At 41.5% G+C, this 22250-nt stretch overlaps 1 protein-coding gene across 1 annotated transcript in view; it reads right to left on the bottom strand.

Moving 5' to 3' along the window:
• Positions 1 to 3902: 3902 nt before the first annotated feature.
• The window catches only part of TGFBR3 (transforming growth factor beta receptor 3), a 132505-nt gene continuing 114157 nt past the window's right edge, over positions 3903 to 22250 (bottom strand). Inside the window, exons 13-17 of the mRNA XM_077928476.1 lie at positions 20338 to 20634; positions 17301 to 17421; positions 12563 to 12604; positions 10081 to 10188; positions 3903 to 7197 (exon numbers count right to left, since the gene is read on the bottom strand). Coding sequence (XP_077784602.1) covers positions 7079 to 7197; positions 10081 to 10188; positions 12563 to 12604; positions 17301 to 17421; positions 20338 to 20634 — 687 coding nt within the window. The 3' untranslated portion in view covers positions 3903 to 7078. The remainder of the gene's footprint in view (positions 7198 to 10080; positions 10189 to 12562; positions 12605 to 17300; positions 17422 to 20337; positions 20635 to 22250) is intronic.

Genomic DNA, 22250 nt, shown 5'->3' with positions numbered 1-22250 from the left:
GTCTTTGTTATCCAAAATGTTGGTTTCATTCACAAGTGTCTGGCAGGAAACGGCACTTTTAAAAATTACGTTCTTTTCGCAATATACTGAGGTTTCAATTTATAACATTTTGAGTCACGCAATCAACAAAACTAGCTGGTTATTCAAATATTTTTTCTCCTTCAATGGATGACACAACCTTTCTTAAAAGCGTAAATGAGTAAGTCTTCAAGATAATTGAAGGACAGGCTTTATGTTTTATCGTAATTCCAACTTGGAAAAGAAAACTATGTTCTAATAAGGAAAAAAATAGCTCCTTTGCCTCCCATGTTTATTTCGTATATATCTTCTGTGCCTCTGTGAGCTATAACTCTACACAAACAATGGTCTGTGACTTATTATGAAATAACTTCCATGATTCATCGGGGTGGCGGCATGAAAGCACATTGCTAAGAGCCCTAGATTAAACATTTTAAATGCAGAGCCGCAATGTGGAAGCAAGCTGTGTCGAAATCAGCGCGACTTATGAGTGACTCTAAATGAAACATGTGGCTAGCTGAAAGTGATCTCAGTGCCATCTAAACTGATGTTGCCTGGGCTGTACTTGAATGCCCAGCCCCCCAAAAGCTCTAACAATTATCTTTTTGGTGTTTTGTCCTGGTGTTTTTTTTTAACTTTTTGAAATATGGCAACCCTAATACAACCTTCTCCTTCAAACAGGAAGCTTCTGTTTAGGGAAGCTTTTAATATCTAAGGACTATTGAATTTTAATATTTTGTTGGAAGCTGCCCAGAGTGGCTGGGGAAACCCAACCAGATGGGCGGGAAATAAATAAATAAATAAATCATCATCGTTGTTGTTATTAATTATCATTATCATCATCATCATCATTATTCTGTAATGGCAGCCAATCACAGAAGTGACTCTGCCATTCACACGAGGCTCCCGGTGACTAGTTAGGAGCGTGTTTTGATGTGCCTAAGGAGTTTCTGCACAAATGGTTCCTCGTTGGCTTGACATGAATGAAGACACCCTTGTGGGCTTCAGAAGTATTAGACGAAAGTACTGTACAGTGGTACCTCGGGTTAAGTACTTAATTCGTTCTGGAGGTCCGTTCTAAACTTGAAGCACCACTTTAGCTAATGGGGCCTCCTGCTGCTGCCGCGCCGCCAAAGCACGATTTCTGTTCTCATCCTGAAGCAAAGTTCTTAACCTGAGGTACTATTTCTGGGTTAGTGGAGTCTGTAACCTGAAGCGTATGTAACCTGAAGCATATGTAACCCGAGGTACCACTGTAATGATATTTTTTTTTAAAAGTAATAGAAAAAACTGTTGGGAATGTAAAGGGATGCTGCTGTGGTCTTTAACCAAACAGTGCTAAGATGTGCTTAATTGTAACTCCCTTTTGGGTCTAGAAAGAGTTCAACACAACTCACTAAGGGGAAGATGGTGCCACTCGCTATTCCAACACATTATGGAGTGTTCAAATCCGCTATTAACATTCAAGCAAAACGTATGATTTGATAACTCTCTTTCAGTAAGGTAAAGCTCAAAATGATTCAGAACAGTTTGTTGTTTAGGGAAACACACACACACACACAAACCACATTTTATTAATAATTGTTATACCTTTATTAAGCAGTGAAGATCCAAGGTAACATGGCATGGGCATTATCAAAACTGTACAACTTATCAGTTATAGATTTTTATTTATTTATTTGGAGATACACACAAACTACAGAAACAAAGACAATGGGGTGCTCATACTGGCCACAGGGATTTAGCAGGTATATTTCTCCCGCTCAGTTAAAAAAAGTTATATCCTTGTATATATATATATAAAAAGGTAAAGCGTATTGTGTTTTGGAAATGGCAGAGTCCGGATAGAGATTCAGTTGCTTCATGAACACCCCAGGACAGATGAACAAAACAGGACAAGAGTTGCCTCCTTAAAACAAATCTACACTTATTCTCACACAGTGTGCAAACCGAGACAGGCGGCTGCTGTGGCTCCTCCATTCATTCCAATGGGCCTTGTAGAAGAGTATGACATAATTCCCATTGGAATGCATGGTGGATGCCAAGCTGCCATACCTGTTGGATTGCACTTACAATCAGCAGTAGGGTCTTCTTTTGAAGCATGAGGTAGATGCACATAGAAAAGACAAGAACACATCATCATAAACATTTTTTTTGGGGGGTAGGGGGTGGGAATCAACATACAATCCTCTTTCAAAGTAATACACAGAACTCTGGACTCGGCTACATTCGTCACAATAATACGTTTTGAAAGTGTTATAAACATCCAACACCAGATGGTGCCAGAGAGCAAAAAATTAGTTTATATGGATTTTTACATGGGCTTTTCTTCTTCTCTTGTAAAAAAATTTTTTTACCTATCTATAGCATTTTAAACCTGTGTCTAGATCCACCCTACACAATGCGTGACATGTTGGCTTTACATGACCTTAAAGTAACAGCTGTTCAATGCAAAGATGTCTGGAAAGTCAAACGTGAGTGATTAGATACTGTAAGGGAAAACAAGCAAAATAATCTGGTGTGTATGCAGGTTCTGGGAGGAGAAACAGCTTTACAAGTGAGAAGTCATTTCCCAATTTTAGTAGCTTAAGTTATATGATGGGACTGGCAAGCATTGTGCAAAGGCAAGTTGATGATAAGGCAAGCAAACAAGGAATATGAGGAGCTAATTGCTATAGCATAAAAAATCCAATATCTTGATCTGTTAATGTATCTGAAACAGGAAATGAGCTATGTATGTCATAGGGTGTGAAAGGAGGAGGAGACGAAAAACAGGAGGAATTCTTTCTATCTGTGTCGGTCGTGAAAGTGTTGTGAGGGACATGCCTTGCTTTTTATTGAGGGTGCCTGAAAAGCAATGGCAAATGGTGGCAACAAAAGCTGATGTCTTAAAGCTATCTGACAAATTCCAAATTAACAAGTTGGCCGGGCATTCACCTGATAGTCTGTGAAGAATTCAAATGTGAAATGTCCGCACTTTCAACAAAAATATGCAGCCTATTAAAACCAGCCTTCAAAACTGGAAGGTAGCAGACGCAAGAGCAATTTAAAAAAGGAAACAGGAAGGGAGAAACCAGGAAATCGGAGACCTGTCTCCCTAGACAAGTAAACCGTTAGAAGATGATATTAACATTGAGTTTGTTGGATATACTGAAGAACAAGCTTTGTCAAAGAAGACACAGTATGGCTTCTGCAAAGGAACGTCCAGCCTCACTAACCTCATAATTACTTTGAATTCTAAACCCTGTAGTTAGAGGTGACCCAGAAGCTATGATATGCTTGAACTTCCAAAATCATTCTGAAATGTGAAACTCAAAATGGAAGAAATTTCCTTTCAGACACACTGAACACACTGAGGTGCAGGCTGGCCACTTGTTAAACCAGGCACCCCTAAACTTGGCCCTCCAGCTGTTTTGGGACTACAACTCCCATCATCCCTAGCTAACAGGACCAGTGGTCAGGGATGATGGGAATTGTAGTCCCAAAACAGCTGGAGGGCCGAGTTTGGGGGTGCCTGGTTTAACACTTTGTCAGTGAGACAATGCAAAGTTCTCAAAAACACTACTATACAACATGAAATGAAATAGCACACAACATCAAACATGAAAAGAAGCTTGCATGAAAAAATAATAAAGGACTTCAAAACGTAGAGCTTACATTTGTAGCATAAAAATAGACTTCAATGGCACTGGAAGAAACCATTGTTCTCTCTTATGGCAAAGGTATCTGTTCATAAATTCCCTTTCTCAGTACATGCCTGGTTTATTACAAAAGCATAATTCAGCCCTCCACTGTTGCTAATATAAGGACTTGACAGCTCACCCTGGAAAACAACAGCAATACTTTGGACCAAATGGCTTTGTGGTTTACACCTTTTACCAGTGATGAGCACAGAGCTGCAATGCAGGTATGGAATTCTCTCATTCACAAGAACTTCCTTTTAATTGCCAGGAATGAATCCAAACCACACATGAAATGCACACATGCCTTTTGCTCCTCCAGTCTAATGGAGCAGCCCATGGGAACCAGAGATGTGCTTATGCATCCTAGTGCATGCATATCTCTGGATGCGTAGACAGCATAAATTTTTTAGGGATATCATTTGCATCTGGCATTTGCTCTACTGTCAATTAACCAACAGGAATTTTCCATTAGCTCCATAACTTTCCTTTTAAGTAAGTATAATTAAAAAAAATCAGTATATAATAAAGTGAGCATTCTGAAGCATTCACAATTAAGTGCATCACGGTCAATGAATTAATTATAATCTTGAACATAAGCCTAGAAAAATGTCATTTCTCTGCTTGTAAATATTGCCTGTTTTGGTTTTGTATGTCTGTAAATATAGATCCAGGTTTTCAGAGTCAATTTTGATAGAAATATTGATAATGCAGCATCTCTTTCTCTCAAAAATATACATTTAATTATTTTACACAAAAATGTAACCTTTCATTCCAACAACCAAGTTTATAATACTTCCAATAATATCTCTGGTTTTAATAAAATCTTGGGGGGGGGGGGGGGAAGGGTTAGAAGAGGGCAGAGAAATAGCGTATAAAACCGTAGAATTCACAGTAACTGAAATTAAACATCTTATATAAAGCCACTTATATTTAAATATATATATATTTATATTTATGCCCACATTTAATGTAGTAAAATATAGCTATGATGGATTTAAAAGACTCTAGTCTTCTTTGAAGACATTTTAAAGGTTTTCATACATAGAATATGATTATCTAATACATTCAGCTGAAGGTTAGGCAAAGCGCATTCTTTTTAAATACACAGGTAGCATATTGCTTATCCAGATACCTCCCACTAATCCAACCCCGCAAACACTTTTGAGAATGTGAATTATGTAAGTTCAAATTTATTTATTTTTGATATATTCTGAATAGGCCAGGAGCCTTTTTTATCTGTCGGTTCACCAGCCCCTGTGAAGTTTTGTCACCTTTGCCAGTGTAAAACCCAATAGGCTAAAAGGGTGGTTCGGGTTAAGGGCAACAGAGGAACTGGCCCTGTGTTATATATGGGCAGGGCTTTCCCCCCAGCTGAAACGTGCCACAATGGCGTTCCGCCACCTCTCAGATGGGCCCTGGTCCCCCGGAAGCGAGGGGAGAGATCAGACCTGCTTCAGAAAAGCCCCGCTGTGCTTCCTGCTACAGCAAGGCCAAACAAAACAAAAAAGCCATATCCATTGAAGGTTATATTAACTGTTTGCAAAGGGAGAATATCTCTTATTTTGTTTTCAAGGAGGAGGATCCAGGAGACTCTGTTTCAGCTCACAAAACGACAACTCAATATTCCTACAGTTTCAAATTGCAACCTTTGGTTTTCATTTGGGAGGTACTTTAAGGCTAGCGGGAGGCGAGATGTATAAAAAATATTATGAAAATTAGTACCGGCTTGCTCTTTTTTGCATTCCAAATGCTACTTTGGGAGATATCCAATTGCAACGTTGCGATGACTAACAAGCAACTGGATACAAACCATAAAGGGGCTTTTAAGGAACCCTTCCATTCCTATTCATGGTGAGTCATACAGAACAATTAGCTCGATAGTTTTCTCCTCTCGACGCTTTAAAAAAAAAATCACCACAAAATTTTGGAAAACTTAGAAGAAGCAAAGAATGAAGTTCTGACCTAAGAATTTTCGATAAACAGTAAGCTAATTGTAGATTATATACAGCAAAAAAGACAACGATATCTATGTATATTTTGTGGACCGGGCCCAAAACACAGAGCTGTAGTTGTCTCCACATCACAACTAGAAACACTTGCACTCATTAGCAGGTCTAAAAAATGTGCTTCTAGATCACTGTGAATCAAAAAAAAACCCAAAGGCTTAGTCCTACAACAAATAGGACTATATTTATCTATATTTTCCTGAATTTTGGCAATGACCACATTTGCAGAAGTATATTCAGGGGCCAAAGGTTCAAAACTGGTCCATAACCAACCCCACCTTGGAGCACACAAGTGCTCACCATTCACATGTGGTTTTAATATCACTTGCAATAACCCCAAGTTACAGCCCCATGGGTTTTTCAGTATGGACACAGCACTTGGGGCATATACAGGTACCCCTCATTCACCATAATTTCAGGGAAGGTTATGCACACACAATGGAAATCCTCATAGGAAGCAGTGCCTGGCGCTGCAGTGAAAAGAAAAGCTGTTGTACGTGCAGAAGCTGCATGTGCGCATTGGCGCCATGTGGCTTTGCATGCAAATTGTATGCAAATTGCTGGCCTACTTGTAGCAGGCGGCAGACACTGTACTGTAAAAGACTTTGGGCTAAGTCCTGTGCAAAGGTTGGTGGCTCCAATTAATAAAAAAATAAATTAAGAAACTGAAATGGCACTAAGTGTTGCATTATGCTTCCAAGCAGGCTTTGGGATGGATAAACAGACGTGTACGGAAGTCATCAGGAATATCAAATCAACACATGTCCCACACGCCATGTTATGTATGGAAACATTAGTTTCTGTTTGCTAAAGGTTGGCAAAGGCAAATCCCTGATGTGGTGGACAAGATAATGGTGGGCCAAACACAGCACTGAGTTAAGCTCAAAAACCACAGAAACGATCAAGATGTATATATTGCGATAATGGCAACGGGTAATCCTCTGCGCTGGAAGCTTTCTCGTTCTGGTGAGGTGGAATCCCCGGATCAAACGAGACAGAAAACAAAACCTTTTCCCCCAGCTTATGAGACTGAAATCCCTTTACACCCCTCGTGTCTCCTTGACGTCTGCGGAACCTAGGGCTTATGATTCTGTAAAGACAATGCAGCGTTTATGGTGGGGGAACCGGCTAGTGTCTCACGTCGAGAGCCTGCGGATGTTTTCTGCGCAATCCACAGCTGCCTGCAAATAGTAGCTTTGTCGTGTGTGAGCCTAGAGCATGCTGCAAGAAGTTCGAGGACCACGAAGGAAATCCTTCCTCGTTCTGCCAAAGAATCCAAACCAATCCTTTCGAAGCGAATGGCAACAAACAGCTCCTTTTGAACCTCTGCTCCCCTACGTGGTTCTGGGGGCTTGCATCACGTCCCCTGGGTTAGGCTGCGCTGCTGCTGGAACAGGGGGTGCTTTGTGTGCTGCCGATACTATGGGCTGCGCTGCTGTTTTCAGAGGCCAGCGGGGATGTGGGGACTGGCTGTCTTGCTGCCGGTTCTCCTGGAGGAAACAAACAGGAGGGGAGGGAGAAAGAGTTTGGTATTACAAGGAACATCTCCACAATCTTCTTGCCATCACAGTTGGGCTGGATGACCCTCAAGGTTCTTTCCAATTCTACAATTCTAATTTATGTATGTGCATATCATTCATATCCTGTTATTGGTTTACGGAGCTCAAAGATAGCCTCCATTTTGTCCTCGCAACAGCCCTGTGTTAAGAATATAGGACTGCCCCAAAGCTCAACAATGCAAACGCAAGTCTCCCTGGTACAGACTTTTCTAGGTTCTGTTTGCTGCACTATATCGCAGTGACCCTTTCCCCCATAGTGAGTAAAATGAAAAACTGTGACTTATTTCCACAAGAGGCCTCCGGAAGGGATGGGATAGCAAGGAGTAGAAATAGGGGAAAATCTCAGGGGTCCGACTGAAGACATGAGAAGGGCCTCATCTTTCTCATGAAACACTTATTTGAGGGACTAGATTAGGAATGATCTTGTGGGAGGTGGATATGCCAAAACACTTATTTAAATGTGTTAGTTTTATTGATGTGAATCCATAAAAACACCTACATTTCCTGCAATGCAGATTAGAATTTAGTCTGATCCTTTTTTGTAGCATAATGTACTGCTGTGCCTTTTAGCAGAAAGCCCTCTAAGAAATTACTGGGTTCGTGCCACATATTGGGATTTTTCTCAAGTTCCTCACTTGAATGGGTGACTTTATCCTGTATGTACTTTATCTAACTGTACGTCCTTCCCCTTACATTGCAAAAGCCATCTCTGTAAAAGCCATGTTTAAGGAAGCTGGGGTGGGGAGCTTCCCTGCATTAAAAATTAGGAACATTGAGTGCCGACTGGGGGGGGGGGGGAAGCCACCCTATTTCCATATTAAACACAGAAAATACAGTTGCTTCCATTCCCTTAATAGGGCCCCTGCAAGCCTCTGCCAGGAAAGTGCTCTGCAAACTGCAAAACTGGCCTATATTCCCAGCTGCTGGGTCCTATTACAGTTTTGCTGTCACCCATTCCACTATTACACAGAGCTGTGCAGCAACCACAGCGCTCCAGATATGATCTGTATACATTTTGTTTTAACTTTGTGCAGAATGAATACCTTTTCGTCTTCAGGGGAAAAGGCATGCACAGCTGTCAAAGTCTGAATGCCAAAAATATATCGTCTCGTTTTTTTTCTTCCCCCTCCCTCCCTTTCGCCTCTTCCTTTCTCCGGACAGCTTTCTACAGATGCATTTTCCCCTTTCAAGTGTGGGGTTATGCCCTCTTGTCTCGGTGGCACCATTCTCTGCTGGAGATTAAATCGTTTCTCCATCCTCCTCCTCCTCCTCTTCCAAAGGGGGGTGGGGAAGAGAACTCAGTTTTTCTCTGCTTGTGGAACGAACATTATTTGCCACGGCCTCCAACTGCAGCACCTCGGCCTCCATCCATTCAGAGCAGTACACGGAATGAGCCTAGCAGCCCTAAATCTACACCGGCTAGTGAGATGCCCACCAACTGGTGGGAAATGTGGCTGGAAAAATTGGTTGAATTTGAATGAGTGGGTTTGACAATCCCTTTCCCCCTATTTCCCTATTCAGCTTTGCCTTCCTATCTTTCCTTTGGCACATGCCTCATTCCCTGGTTGCCATTGGGAGATTGGGATTTTCAAACATACAAGAGGGATCGAGAACTGATAGGCCTGCTGGCGGTTGCTGTAACAACAGCCCTAAACCAATTCTGAAGGTGGATGGCATTTGAGAGAATCTCCTAGGGGAAAGTTGCAGGTGCCCCTCTTTATTAGCTTCCATTTCTTTTCAGCTTTCTGACAATACTTCTTTTGCCACTCCACCATTTTTTTTTGCCACTCTGTTTAAGAGGAGGAATTGGATAGACTGGTAGACACCTGGGGCATGGTTATAATTATTTTTCTCCCCTTTCTTTTAAATTACAGCTTCTCAATGAATGTTCGCTACACATTTTAGTCTCCTTCTGTCACCTCTGTTCATTCAAACAGATCCTCAGTTTTCAGAGTACAAAGCAAGCCCTCCCTTGCCATGCTTGGCTCAACATGACCTGCTTTGATTTAATACCCTTTCCCGCTGCTAAACTTAGATTTTTATTACAGTTTTATAAAACAGTTAAACATCCAAAATATACAAATCACGCAAGGCACACAACTAAAATAAAACCCAATTGCAAGTCTTTCCTCCCTGCTGCTCACACTTAAAATAAAAACAATACAGAAAAGTCAAATAGAAACCCATTCCTCCTACAGATTCAGTTCAAACATAAATAGTTTCATTCTTATTTAGCCTTGTCCAAACCAAAAACATAGTTACGGGCCACCAGTAGTGTAGCATGGGGGAGAAGGGGTGGGGGGTTTGGCCTGAGTGCAAAATTTGTTAGGGGTACAAAATTCCTGCACTTGGTGCTGCCTCAATACACACTTCCATCACTGGGCTCCGTTGAAAATGGCTTCTCCATGTAAACCAGGAAGTGACCTCTCCAGACAACAGAATGACTCTTGTTTTCTTATCTCTGTGGCTGTGATCTCTTGGGTGACATGGATGCCTTAGGCAGCTGAAGGCACATGTGTACTCCATACATTTCCCTCCTCCGTGTAGGCCTGGGTACTGGCAACCCAGGCTATGCCACTGCTCCTCAGCTTTTTTTAGCCTCTGCTGGGCTAGTGTTTGTTGTGGCAGTTTATTTATGATTGGTAGATGCCAGACTTTAAGGATCCAATCTGACTCAACATGCTTCCATTTGGCTGCTACCAGCAGATGACCCACAGTCAATGTATTATGTTATTATGTGATCTGCGTGTTTGTTTGTGTGTGTGTGTGTGTGAGAGAGAGAGAGAGAGAGAGAGAGAGAATTTTCATGCTCACCTGTGTGAGAATAGATAAACCACAGTGCTCCTGTCAGCAGCGCACCAATAACGAAGGCTGCAAAAGCAATGCCCACGACTGTCAAAGTGTCCAGGCCATGGAAGACAGCTGTGAAAATGGAGAAAACAAATTAATTAAATCAAGAAGTACTTCTACTTAGAATGCTTTTTAAAAAAAAGGAATTAGAGAGCGAGTGAGAGAGAGCGCATTCTAAACAAAAAGTGTGAGTGTGCTTCCCTATGCATTTTGATTATCAGTGCCCAGCAGTTAGTAGCCCATGAGCCCATCAACTGCGAACTCAAATTCATTCTCCTCCTCCTTCCTTTGCTAAAAACAGACCCTGTGCCTCCTTTCATGGCCACCTGCCTTTGGTCTCTCCCTGTGTATGGTAAATAGCAATTATTCTTTTTCTTAACTGTATAGTGGCATACAAATATTTTTTATAAATAAACAGAGTCAAGGCTTATTTTCAGCCCCTCCTCTCTGGAACTCAGTTCCGGCACTTCTCAGGTGGGTTCCGTGGCCATTTGAAGAGAACAAGGGAGGTGTTCGTGGTGAGTTCTGGCATCTTTTTTTCTAGAAAAATAGCACCAAATACAGTAATGCAGGGGAAACTGCTGGTAGGCAACTCTGAGAGCAGATAGGATTTGTCTGCCAACCCCTACTGCCTGCTGAAACGAGCCACTGTATTGCACTTCAAGAGTGCACCAATATTTCTGGATCCAATGCCAACTTGAAGGAAAGACTAACCTCCGGAACTCAGCACATCTGGCAGCGTGACAACGGTGCATGAGCCATGGGAACAAAGCGTGGAAGTTAGATGCGGCCGAAAATGTGGCCCTGAGCCACCTAAAGCCATCTCAAGTTGTAGGCCCACTACATTTCCTGCTAGCTGCCGCTTGTTTTCAGTTTGTAGGACTAAAATAACTTATTTTCTAATGTTAGCAGACTTATTTTTAAATTCTCATATCCTTCAAGTATGTGCCTTTGGGATAGGGAGGGATTTAAAAATAAAAATAATTAAACCAGTGCCCTGCCAATTTTGCTCCCCAGCATCTTCAGTCTATTAGGTGGGGAGCGGAAAGGCTGTTAAGCTGGGAGGCGGTGCCAGCTTGAAAGTCAGCAAATGCATAAATAGAAACAATTGGTTTTCCCCCACTTTTGGCAGATGTTTTAATCATGGAAATCAGTTCCAGCCCATAATATTGAGCTTTCCCAACAGGAGAGGCAGGGCAGTTTGTACGAGAGTGCATCTGGTCCCTGAATGCATCGCTCTGAACACATGCTGGAAAACGACAACAACTTCCACTCATCCTGATCTTTTACTTCTTTCATACAGACACATGTACATGATGCAATCCTAATTAATTTCTTTTAAGACTCAGTTTTATTATGTATTATTTCTAGGGACTAAGGGCTCAGTGACAAAATACGTTAACTACTGCATCTGGAGCTAATCAAGAAACCAGAAGCCTTATTATATATTTTACGTTTGCAACTAGCTTCCCTGAATGGCCACTCTAACGTACGAGTTCCTGTGCCACCAAAGATGCCAGACAGACAATTCTGTGCCCTCAAATGCCATAAATGTCCACATCTATACTGATGTGTGTGCGCATGCGCACCTGAGCATAAAGCAGCTCCTCTCAGAGCAGGGATGGGGAACCTGTGGCCTTCCAGATGTTGTTGGACTACAACTCCCATCATCCCTGACTGTTTCCCATGGTGGCTGTAGTTGATGGAAGTGGAAGTTCAATGACATGTTCCATGCCCTTGTCTTGGAGAACTGGATTCAGGCCAGTTGCTGAATCCTGTTATATAAGCTCCTTTTTGCACTACTCTTGATTGTATTTGCTTGTTGCCTGCATTTATAGCTCATTTATTTCCCAAGGAATCCAGAGTAGCTTGTAAGGGCCCATCTACATGTTACATATGCATAACTGAACCTCAATATCCAGCCCTCTCTTCTTTCATCTCTCTCTAGGAAAAGCCACTTTGGAGTAAAAAATTAAAAATTCTTTCTCTCTTTCTCTCTCTCTCTTTTTGAGTGAATTCCCGGGAGGGAAGAAGTTCTGTATCCTTGTAATAAGTAGTTAGGCCCTTAGTTTCAGAACACCTCTGTGTGATCCAGTGCCACAAAGTGAAGCTCATGGTTGAATGGAGATTTGAACCCGATTCCTCTGTTTCCAAACCTAACACTCTTGCTACCTCTCCAGAATGGCTTTCTGCAGAAGTACCATATTCCATAAAAACTACTTGCTCTGCCTCTGCTGTGAATAGTTTCAGGACTAAACACCAGTGGGATCCCTCTCCAATGATAGATAATACAGACACGCAAGTAATTACTTTTGATTCTAGGTCCTTTAAAATGCAAATGAACGCCTTATGAAGTCAAAAGATTTCAGTTGATTAGCAGTTCGACACTTTACCACCAGAACGCTCTGGTGTATTGCTGGAGAAGAGAGAGACATGTTTAACTTACGTGCTAATCCTTCAGGAGGTTTCGAGTAAGAAGGAGGTTTATCTGTTAAAAAAAGAGAGAGAGATGAATGATCCTCGCTTCAGCAAATTTTATACACAACATCAGCAATTCCAATGCAGAGTCTGCAATATATTATGAAACCCAGTCAGAACTGATTCAGCCTGGATTAGGGTGTGCAGGGAGAAAACCAAGTTCCCTCTCAAAACGTGCATACAGCAGTGTTACATAGGTTTAGCAGGTGGTGTGAAAGCATCTCCATCCAACTGCTATTGGTTTTCTCCTGCAACAGCTCTCCATCCCCTTTTGCTGGCATCTCCTTCGAGATGATGATGGATCTGGGACCACCATCTTATTCATTTCCTGTGTGCAGGAGCAGGAGCCTCATGCACCTTGCTCTTTCTAAGCATAACAGGCTTCGAGCGGCAATCCATACCTATTACATAATGGCCGACCCACACAATACTGTTTATCTGCGGAAAATAAGGGCAAGACGATTTGTGAAGAACAATGGGACACATCATTCCTTGCAGCGCCACCTCCCTGCTCACTGTGATCCTACAACTTTTCAAATAAACCTTGCCGTAGCCTAAATTTATTTGTCCTATTAAAAAAAACAACCCTCAATATGAGCTGTTTTGTCAATCCTGGGGAGTGCGACTGAACATGCTTCAAAAAGAAGGAATCCTTAAAGTGGAAAGAATGCATAGGAGACAAGGTAGCCTTGCATATATTAAACCTGGCGGACTTTTAATTTTGTTTTTTAAGGAGTTAATTCAGCATTTATGTGGCTAAGCAAGGAAATGATTGAGAATAATTGAAATGATTGAAAATTCTCACGCTTAAAGGAAAGGAGCTTCCTTTGTATTAAGGGAATTATTGTTGTTCCTTGTGTTATGGAAACGGATCAATAGGTGACCATCACAGCAACAGCTGTCTTTCATTTTCCACCTACGAGACGTGCCAATTTATCAAAATTCCTGCATTGTTTTTGCTCCGCTGCAATGTGATTATTTAATTGCATCACAAAATTATTTGCTAACATCCCGTATCATCTCACATGTGTTCACCGCTGCAGTGTGGAATGAGAAATACTAGGATGCAGGAATCCTACAAAAGTGGATGGTTTAAAGAAAGCCATGGGCAGGCTCTGTGTCAGAGGGACCAAACTGCTTGGCGAATTCCATTGGGATCTGGTTCCACAAGGCAGGGAGCTGAGCCTGCAGCAAACAGCATTGTAGAACAAACCCTGGCAGGGTTTGTTTTCTCCCAGACATGCGACATACCACCCCATCAGTACTAACGGGTGTCACGTGCGTGACTTGCGGAGGGGACTGCAGACATCCTGAACTGGACGTTCTGTTCCGACTCCCTGTCTACAGAGCCTGGCTTCTGGTGCAGATTTAACAGGAATGGATCCAATAATACAGTACAACACTACACACAATAGCTGGCCTGCTTTGCATCAAAGTAGATGATAATCAACTTCTTGGAGATGTAGATGCTCTTGCTTAGGAGTTTTGCAGACCTAATACCATTCGTTTCCTGCCGGCTTGCTGTTCGTTTACAAGGGCAGTTAACCCCAAGAAAGGATGCTTTGATTCAGGATAGAGAAGATGCACGCCAACGAAGAAACATTATCCATACGCTATTGCCCACCACGCTGGACAGCTGAAAAATTCCAGGACTCGTTCCACCAAACATTTCACAATTAATCCAGCCTGACCTCTGTGCACCATGTTCTGTATCACACTATTGTCTTCTTATCTAGTTGCAAAATACATTTAAAAATAGCAAGGAACTGAAAAAGCCCAGCACTAGATTCCTTCGCGAGTCAGAATTGCCACCCAAGTTACTATTCATCCCCAAGTGGATTGTTCCAGTTATTGAAATCAATGCAGAGCAGGCCTAGAAAGATTTAAACAGCCATGCATTTTTAATTCTACTGTTTGGAGATCAAATATTTTGGCATTATCCTCAGTTGGATTCATTTGCGTTAAGACCAAAAGAAAAGAAAAAGCTGCAAGACTCAGTGCAGCCTCATGCTGCTAAACAGAAACAGTTGCTCCTCAAAGTCCCCCAAGCAATGCTCTACAGTGTCCCATGAACTGCCGAAACGTCCAAAAAGCACGCTCGGCAGGACTGAGGTTAAAGGAGTGCTGATCCTCGGCTTTTAAATCTCCCTGGAAAGCATTCCAGAATTTCAAACAGCCCTAGCATGCAAGTGAAAGATTTTGATCTCCAAGCGAAACCACGGAAACCCTCTAATTAAACTGCCATGTGAACACTAAACAAGAGCAGGCAAGGCTGATGCTTACTGAGAGGTCTTAAAAATAAGTTTAAATATGCATCCCTGCTGCTGTTGCTGTCAAAGGGGACCAAGGAAAGGATATTTTGCCATAGTGTAAACATGGAATACAATGGGGTGTGACTGCTGTTGCACGCTGACAGCTTCTAGGAGCCACAGGTAAGAGCTGAGTGCAGAATGGGGACCAAAGGTGGATAAACTATCCCTGAAGGAGCATGACGTGTCCCCTCCCTAATACCCCATACATGCCAGTAAACAATCACACTTGGGATATTTTTAAGACTAATACGAATCTATGGCTCCTCCAGTTTTTCAGATCTCTGGCAAGTTCGGATAAATAGTAAATTAGCAGTTTCCATATGTCAAGATGATTTGATGCTGTCGTTTTGAAAGACAGAGCAAGAGCAAAGTGAGGAAGACAAGAGTCCCTTTACAATTCTCGTCAGTTCTACCCACACAAACGCTGCATTTTTGCCCATCTGAAATGCTGGAAGCTAAATAGCTGCAAGGATTCTAGAACCGGAAAAGAATGTATATTATGAGAGAGATCATGTGTCAAAATTATGCAGTGTATTTATGCAAATCTAACACGCCATCAAATCAAATGCGCACCTCCGTTTTCAAAACCTTGAAACCAAAAAAGTATTTGCTGGCGTATGTAAATGCGCCATCAAATCTAATGCGCACCCTAATTTTGGTGGAGCAATTTGGCCAAAAAAGGTGCACTGCATTCGAGTAAAAATGATATTCTGTTTCATAAAGGACATATTGGTATCGATCCCACTAAGAGTTAATGAAACTGACAGGTGGCAAAGTAGTTTTTCCATAGCTTTCAGGCCAAGGTGATGACAAGTCACAATTTTCCTCCAATTGCAGGAATGCACTGCCTTCTTTCCAGACCATTTTATGTTTGGGACAAAGCAGTGGTAAAAGAATGGGATCTTGAAGTAACAATTCAACTATGCTTAGCATAAGTAAGATGTATCGGTGGACAGAGTTTCGGTGCTATATTTCACAGTACTATGTTCCCCTCATCCTTTAGAATTAAACAATTGGGACTTCCAGGAAAATATGGCATTATTCATATGCAAATGTGTGCAGATTTAACTGACTGACTAATCAACTAAATCAGCAAAGTTGGTAAGTTTCCTTCAATCAGGCAACAGACCCAGTTGGAATCTAAGTTCTGAGTGACATCACCAAAGTGCCTTTCAAGTGAATGGAACAAAAGGATTAACTTAAATTATCAAAATTGGTGGTATAGAAAATTGGCCTCAGTCCTGGAGGTCATGACAGCAAGTCCCACACTCCTGCCCTGCAATGGGACCATTTTAGGACAAGCAGGTGGAGGCTATAGACATTCTAACATACAAAGCAGGACAAATTATTCCCTGAACAACCCACAGATGGTCAATTATGGCAAAAAATTAATAAAAAATAAGAATAAAAATTGAAGAAAGGCCCTGAAGCATGAGTCCACTGGTGAACAATTTGACATAGTAAGTTATTTTTCCCTTTGAGGCCACATCAGCCACAAAGGACAATCAGAACATTTAAAATGCATTATCCCAATACTTACCTTCTGCAACTCCAAACAGGCTGAGGTCTTACACACAAATGGCACTTGGCTTGTGGGAAAAGTGTGTGCAGGAGAAACACACATCCAAGACGATAAACTACTTGCCCACTGTAATAGCCCCCACTTGCACACAGTGGACAGGATCCAAGTAACTATTTAGAAGGGCTCAAGGGCTGAATATCCTTTTAATTATTTTATTTGAATCACATCCTGCATCACACAAAATTGCTTTTGAAAGTCCCCAGCTCGTTTCAAAAGCAGCTCATTTTCCTATAGGGAGAAAAAAATGTGGAAGCCGTCCAGGCTCTGGCTGGTGAAGCCATGCTCCCTGTGGCTGCCCGCTTTACAACAATATACTGTACCGGTACATTACCAACAATATACTGTACCGGTATATTACCAACAATATACTGTACCGGTATATTACCAACAATATACTGTACCATCCTTTAATATTTTTAATACATTCGAGGTTTCAATGTAATTATGATGCCTAAATAAATATTTACATACAATTTTAGGGGCCTCAGCAATAATGAACTGCTGGAAGCAATTGCACAGAATTATTTAATGTTTACAAATCCCATATTGTTCTAAAGCATCAGAAATGCGTTTCTTTCCCAGCCAAACTGTATTTTCATAAATATGTATGGGAGATAAAAGAGCAAGCAAATGTTAGCGCTCAAAGATGATGGCGCCCTGTAGCCTGGGAACAATAACGCCATGTAACAAAACTCTATGTGCCTGGAGCCTTTTTTTAAAAAAAAAAAAGAGGAAAAAAAGATTAAATCAAGTATTAGCATATTGTCTAATGAAATGCACTTCTGTTAATAGATTCAAAATGTATTCAGTACCTTCTGGCTTCTCTTTATGAGATATCACAGCAAGGGGTTTGGTGAAGGTTTTCTTATTCTGCATCATTGCTAGGATCATATCAACACTAAGAAAGCTGCAGGCTTCGTCAGGAGGGATGCACTAGAGGGATGAAGAGAACAAGTGGCTTGTGAGATCAGGGACTCACTTAAAACTGCTACATTATCAGAATAGGCGCACAGCTGCTTCAATATCAGCAGCAGTCAGAGATGTTTAAGGAATAGTCAACAAAGTATTATCACAACCCCAAGTCACGGCAATCATACTCCAAGGAAGCCCCAGCAGCTGCATTTCAAGATGTAAACACTGCCTCAATATTTAGATTATTTAGAAGACCCATCAGTCATCGAGGTTGCCAAGGTTCTCCTCCATGCAATGCAATCTTGTGATAGGGCTACTGGTGTAGCTTTTTCTGTGCCCAATTAAGAAACTGGTCCAGATGTTGCTTTAGAAATGCTGTAGAAAGCATTCTGGGATGTGGTGGCGCTGTGGTCTAAACCACTGAACCTCTTGGGCTTGCCGATTGGAAAGTCGGCGGTTTGAATCCGTGCAATGGGGTGAGCTCCCGTTGCTCTTTCCCAGCCAACCCAGCAGTTTGAAAGCACACCAATGCAAGCAGATAAATAGGTACCACTGTGGCAGAAAGTGTTTCCTTGCACTCTGGCACTTGTCACAGTATCCCCTTGCGCCAGAAGCGGTTTAGTCATGCTGGCCACATGACCTGGAAAGCTGTCTGCGGACAAACGCCAGCTCCCTCAGCCTGAAAGCGAGATGACTGCCGCACCCCATAGTTGCCTTTGACTGGACTTAACTGTCCAGGGGTCCTTGACCTTGACCTTATCTTAGAAAGTGTTCTGTCCCCTGCTTCCTGTCAGCATCTTGTTTTTGCACAGTTTACTATGCAAGTCAGGGCAGGGATATTTTACACGCCCCCCCTCCCCAAATCTTTGCCAGCTAAAGCTACTGATGTTACTTAAGGGCAGAGAAACTCACAATGTCAGGGTCCCACTCCTATGACAAATTCTACCAAATGACACAACCAGAGAAGATTGATATCCAAGTATACTTATTTGAGAAAGGGTGATCTTATCCACTTAAAACAAATGAAAAGCTTTCCTCCTCAGGAAAAAAAAATCCCTTCTCCACACAGATATGCTGAATGCTTCCATAGCAATGAATTTACTATGCAAATGCAGGATAAGCAATAAAAGGAATGCAGAAAACAAGTCAAAACACTCATCTATTTCCCTTCAAAATCCTCACAAGGCAGGTCAACCTAATAATTCACACATGGAATTTCAAAAACAATAGTGTTATTATATCTCAGCAGGATCTGGAAAATTAATGCTAATGCATTGTTTACAGCTAATGCCATGAGCATTTAATAAATCTGGACCACTCTTGTAGTGGAAAGCAAATTCTGTTTATCACCTGTAACCATTTAGTAGAAAACGCTCATCGTGCTGTCAAGAGCCACAGCAGTTCTCACAGGGAAAAACTCAATAAATACTCTCCCAGTGCTGCTAATTGCAATCATTCATAAATGAATTAATATTTATATATGGTTGACTGCTACTTTATTTTGGGGTTGCTGCGGTGGAGGGAGATGCTTACATTTATATCTAGAATACATACTTCCGCGTACCTGTGACACTTTAGGCACAAAAGCTTCAGTCACCATATTTTATGGAGAACTAGAACATTGGTTAGGAGAATGAGCTGTGAGCTTGCAAGTGATCAGTTCGAATTTACTGGTGAAACATAGGCACGCAACTAACTCACAGCTTCAGCTCTTTATCTTTAGTATAGGGATAAAATAATATGGTCCTATTCCACATGTATATGCAGCATTTAGAAAAAGGAAAATATTCTATAGCAACAACAGCAACCTATTGTTACGCGACGGGGGCCAAAGGGTTCCTGGCAGCCACAATTCCAATGTAAAGATTTGCTGCAGAAGTGACATTTCCCCTTAAGCAGTCGTCTATGTCAGCCAAAATGCCTTCAGGAAACTAAATTCCCATCATATGAAGTCACACCTCTATGTTTTAACAGCCTGAGATCCCAGAAATATAGCTTCACGTGATTATTCTGGAAAGCTTAGCTTCTTAAACAAAAAGCTTTATTTGCCAACATGACTAAAATGAAAAGCTGCTGTAAAAACGGTCCAAAAGGGAATCCTTTTGCCAATTTCTCTTTTGGTGACCAGGTGAGCATGTAACGCTCAGTCAAACCATGGCTCTGCCACAATCTTCACTCTGGAAACTCTCACATTTGTTTGTTCACACCAAGCCACAGGTTGGCTTAGTGTTATGTGTGAAATGGGCCAATAATTTCTGCAAGCAAGCAAAATAATTTTGCAAGCAAGCAAACTATTTCATTACATTTGCCTTTCCCTGTGTAACTGTTAACGGATTTCCCTTAAATAAACCAACGCTTAGCTTCTGTGTCCTGGCATGACATGCCACACCCTGATGCAAAGCAGATGTGTCATATCTAGATGGCGACCGATGCTGTCACCGTTTTTACAGCAGCTGAATCTGTCAGATTATAAGACTGGGCAGTTACCACTTCCTCACCTCTCTGAAGAAGTAAACCTGAGCCTTGTTTTACTACTGTACTCGTCTTAATTTAGGGCTGCCATGCGTCCGGGTTCCCCCCAACACATCTGGGAATAGGGCTGCAAAAATGGCATCCAGGCGTATTTCTGCAGAATTGGCAAAATCCAGACATATGGCAACCAGGGCTCAACAACTTTGACCAAACAAAAAACCTCAACAACTTTGTCCTGATTTTCCCATTTTGGGGAATAAAGCAACCCTACTTAATTGGTTTTGTTAGCGATCCCTCCATACTATACCTCAATCATATAGGTACCAGTCTATAGCTGTTGGATCAACCCTAGAAGTCTTTAACCTACATTTGTGTCTTTCAGTTTAGGCCCAACATGTCCACAGTCTTCTATGTTAAATGCAAGCTGAGTGGTCTAAATCTTAAGGAAATTTATCAAATACTGACCTTGGCCAGCTCTTGAGTATATTTTTCTTTCTTTGTGCACAAAGTCACCTCACAATGAAGAAAGAGAAGCGAAGTGTTGAATACGGACCTAAACATAAAGCTAAACCGCTTTCTGTCCATTTGTGCATTTTGCATTGGAAAATTAGCTGGGGTGTTGTAGAATGTTACGGATTCATCTTTAGGACAAATGTTTTCAATAATGGTGTACTCCGACATCTTATCAGGGTATGAATGTGGAGAAATAAAGCAGGTTTGGATTGCAAAGCTCAGGGATTTTTCAGCCTTGGTCACAGAAATCTGCAGCAGGAAGAAAACAGAATTTGTAATTAATATGTTACATTTGGCTTTTTCTTAGAAATATCAACATTTTTAATGCTTTGCAGTGCAGGTGTGATAACAGTAACAAAGTAAATCAGAGATTGCTGGCCTTGGCTTATATTTGGTTCCTTGGACCTACCTGGAAATTCCAGTGAAAATATTTCCACCTTTGCCTAATCTCCACTTTATAAATAGCAGAATGCGGAAGCACGGTGAAAAAGTTGTTGCATTTGAAATGGTTTCTTAGCACTAACAACCTTTCTAAATCAAGGTGTCTGTAAACACATTTGAATGGCACAATGCAATCAAACTTATTCATGCTAGGAGTCCAATAAAAGGGATTGTAGCAATATATAAAAAGCAGAGATTAGGCTAGGTGTGTTTGACACACACTAACCTTGCACTGGCCTGGTTAACACATAACCCTAAGCCATGGCTTGTTTAGCTTCATTTTGGTTTATCTGTACATATCTAAACCCACTGCAGCCAACTATGGCTTGTTTGTGTTCGGCACACCAGAGCCTGAAGATTGGTTACGGATTTTGGCTTACATTAACCATGGCTTCATGTAATGTCAGAACTTTGCTTAATCCTGGTTTGTTTTGGTGGCCCTTTCCAGAGGCTCACATGACTAGGGAAGTGCAAGGCAAGAAACATAACAAAACCAAACGTAGGCAAAACAAGCTACGGTCACTCTGTTTGTCAGTTAGATTTAATCCTAGGTTGTCTAATCCATGGTTAAAACAAGCATGGCTTCATGTGGTGTGCTAATGTAGCGACTGTGCCTTGACAACTGATTCCATACCACCCCAAATACCCCAACACTGCCTGAGGAATGGCAGTTGTATTGGAGCTACACCCAACAGTGAAACCATACCATTGTAATTATGGTGCCAGATGTGCTCTGAATATGAAATTACCTTCATATACTAGACATCCAGGGAAGAGCACCTAGAGGAAAGGGCACTTTAATCAGCCTTAAGCTCTATGCTGGAATCAGAATACAAGACAGATGGTTGCTGCTAAGGATAACTAGTTGGCATGGGTATTTGACATGCCACATGAGATGCCCAACTATTGTTTCAAAAAATGGCAGTTTTTCAAAAAAATAAATAAAAAACGTTACTTTGGAAAACTGAAGAGAAAACCCACTTCATCCTCAAGGAAACTTGAGACATAGGATTTAGAAATTATGACAGCTTTTGGCTGCAATCCTAAACACACTAACTAGGGAGTAAGTGTGCCTTATTGAGCACAGCGGCACTTATTTGAGTAAAGTTGCTTAGGATGGCAGTGCATAACACTTAACAGGTTTTAGCCTATATTTACTTGCTTCCTTATTTTCTTTAAGCACTTCTCTGCAACAATAAGTTAGAAACTTATGGTGAGTTTATTATTATTATTATTATTATTATTATTATTATTATTATTATTAAAACATGCGGTATTCTTATAGGGGCAAACAAGAGCCTGAAGACTGCATGCTATCGACCCATTTGAAATAGCAGGTACAGCTAATAAGGGGCCTTCTGGATGTTGTTGGACCACAGCTCCCATCATCCCTGACCCTTGGCCATGCTGGCTGGAGCTGATGG

The sequence above is a fragment of the Podarcis muralis genome, chromosome 5 (assembly GCF_964188315.1).
Source record: "Podarcis muralis chromosome 5, rPodMur119.hap1.1, whole genome shotgun sequence".
Lineage (NCBI taxonomy): Eukaryota > Metazoa > Chordata > Lepidosauria > Squamata > Lacertidae > Podarcis > Podarcis muralis.
The sequence above is the reverse complement of the archived record's forward strand: the minus strand, read 5'-3'. Positions and strand labels throughout refer to the sequence as shown.